The sequence below is a fragment of the Neltuma alba genome, unplaced genomic scaffold (genome assembly GCF_004799145.2).
Source record: "Neltuma alba isolate B1F8T4 unplaced genomic scaffold, ASM479914v2 tig00013063_pilon, whole genome shotgun sequence".
NCBI classification, from domain to species: Eukaryota; Viridiplantae; Streptophyta; class Magnoliopsida; order Fabales; family Fabaceae; genus Neltuma; species Neltuma alba.
The window spans coordinates 1-1,830 of record NW_021637400.1 but is presented as its reverse complement, the minus strand read 5'-3'; the positions used below and the strand labels follow the sequence as shown (position 1 = coordinate 1,830).

The 1,830-nt window shown below is 41.5% G+C and overlaps 1 protein-coding gene across 1 annotated transcript; it reads left to right on the top strand.

Moving 5' to 3' along the window:
• Positions 1 to 1,137: 1,137 nt before the first annotated feature.
• Positions 1,138 to 1,816, top strand: LOC114734029 (17.3 kDa class II heat shock protein-like). Its single transcript, XM_028921519.1, has one exon. The coding sequence runs from the start codon at positions 1,343 to 1,345 to the stop codon at positions 1,814 to 1,816; it is 474 nt and encodes a 157-aa protein (XP_028777352.1). The 5' UTR covers positions 1,138 to 1,342.
• The last annotated feature ends 14 nt before the right edge of the window (positions 1,817 to 1,830 follow it).

The following is a 1,830-nucleotide window of genomic DNA, read 5'->3' as shown; positions in this document are numbered from 1 at the left end:
TATTTGGACCCTTTAGTATGATTGACAATCTTGATCTCGTCCTTTTGCGTTGCGCCTTTTATGCTCAGGTCCTAATTGTAGGACAAATCATCAAGTGTTATGAGAAATTAATGTGCAAAACAACGCACCAATCTTCTGAACAAGTCCGGATGGAAAGCAGGAAATATGGAACATACTGTAATAAATAATTTACTCTTCATTAATCTCTTTTTAAACGAGGAAAATATATCTCAGCATAGTGAGCTGAATGTGTTGTGCAAAATGTACATACATTTCATGGCTGAAAATTTAGTTAGCGAATAAAAATAAATAAAAAAATTCCGCCAGGAGAATTATGAAACAAAGCGCTTTAATAATTGAGCGACCGTTATTTGTACTGGAAAATATAATACATTTGGTTTCAACCCATCCCTTGTTCTTTTCGTCTACAAAATGTATATGATGGATTAAGGGGGTGTTTGGACAGAAACCAAACCATGGTTTCAGAAGTGCTTTTACGGATTACAAAATAAATATGTGGAGGAAGTTATCTCGTTTTGCGAAAAAGTGCTTCTGAAACTTAGGTTTTGGTTTTACCAAACACCCCCTAAATGGCCCATCCATGATACAAGAGAATCCTCCAGTTCTCATTTGGACCTCGTAACGTGTAGATGGGAAAACACGCGGCAGTCATGCGGACCAACACAGTCTACAACGGAAGCCACCTTCTATTCTTCAGGAGCGCCGAATATACTTTTGCGGGATCAGCGCCATTTTTTTTGTTATTTTTAATGCTCCTCACAATCATCATGTAAATATGAAGTGGAAAAAATTTAATCCAAATCCTATAAATCAATATTATCGAATTAAAAGAATATTCTTGAATACGGTGAAAGCATGGATCTTACATCAATGCATTGATTTTTTTTTTTTTAAATGTGTTGAAGGCAACTCATTTTCGGTTACTTCTATTTTCTTTTCTTCCGAGCAAGAGTTTGAGGAGAGTGATGGGATCTAGAACGTTGGCGTGTTCGGATTCTATCTTTATTTTCTTTCAAAACATAAAGGGAAAGTGGGAAAAATATCCAACAGCGAAAGTTTTGTGGCAGAAATAGTAACTTTTTGTCCGGATTTAATCGCAAACATCCACAATCTTCTAGAACCCGTCGAGAGTAGCAACCGAACATCCTGGAAACCTATGAACCGTTCTCTTTATTCATCCAGAAACTTCTGTGTTCTTCCACCAATCATTCTCTCACCCTCCTATAAATTCTAGGGTCCACCGGTGTTGCTCATCGTAAACAAAGCAGCTCGCGCAAAAGCAGAGTGAAAGGAGACTTCAGCGACTCCGCAGAAGAAGATCATGGATATCAGATTCTCCGCCTTGGATTCACCAATATTCCACGCTCTCCAGCACATGATGGACGTGACGGACGACGCTGCCGATAAGTCTGTCAATGGTCCGAGCCGGACATATGTGCGCGATGCGAAGGCTATGGCTGCCACTCCGGCGGATATCAAGGAGTATCCTAATTCGTACATGTTCATCATCGACATGCCGGGCCTGAAATCTGGGGACATCAAGGTTCAGGTGGAGGACGACAATGTGCTTCAGATAAGCGGGGAGAGGAAGAGGGAGGAGGAGAAGGAAGGAGCCAAGTACGTGAGAATGGAGAGAAGGGTTGGCAAGTTTATGCGCAAGTTTGTGCTACCTGAGAATGCAAATACTGATGCCATTTCTGCCGTATGCCAAGACGGAGTGCTCACTGTTACCGTCGAGAAATTGCCTCCGCCGGAGCCTAAGAAGCCCAAGACTATTGAGGTCAAGGTAGCTTAGGGCTTTGCCTGTGT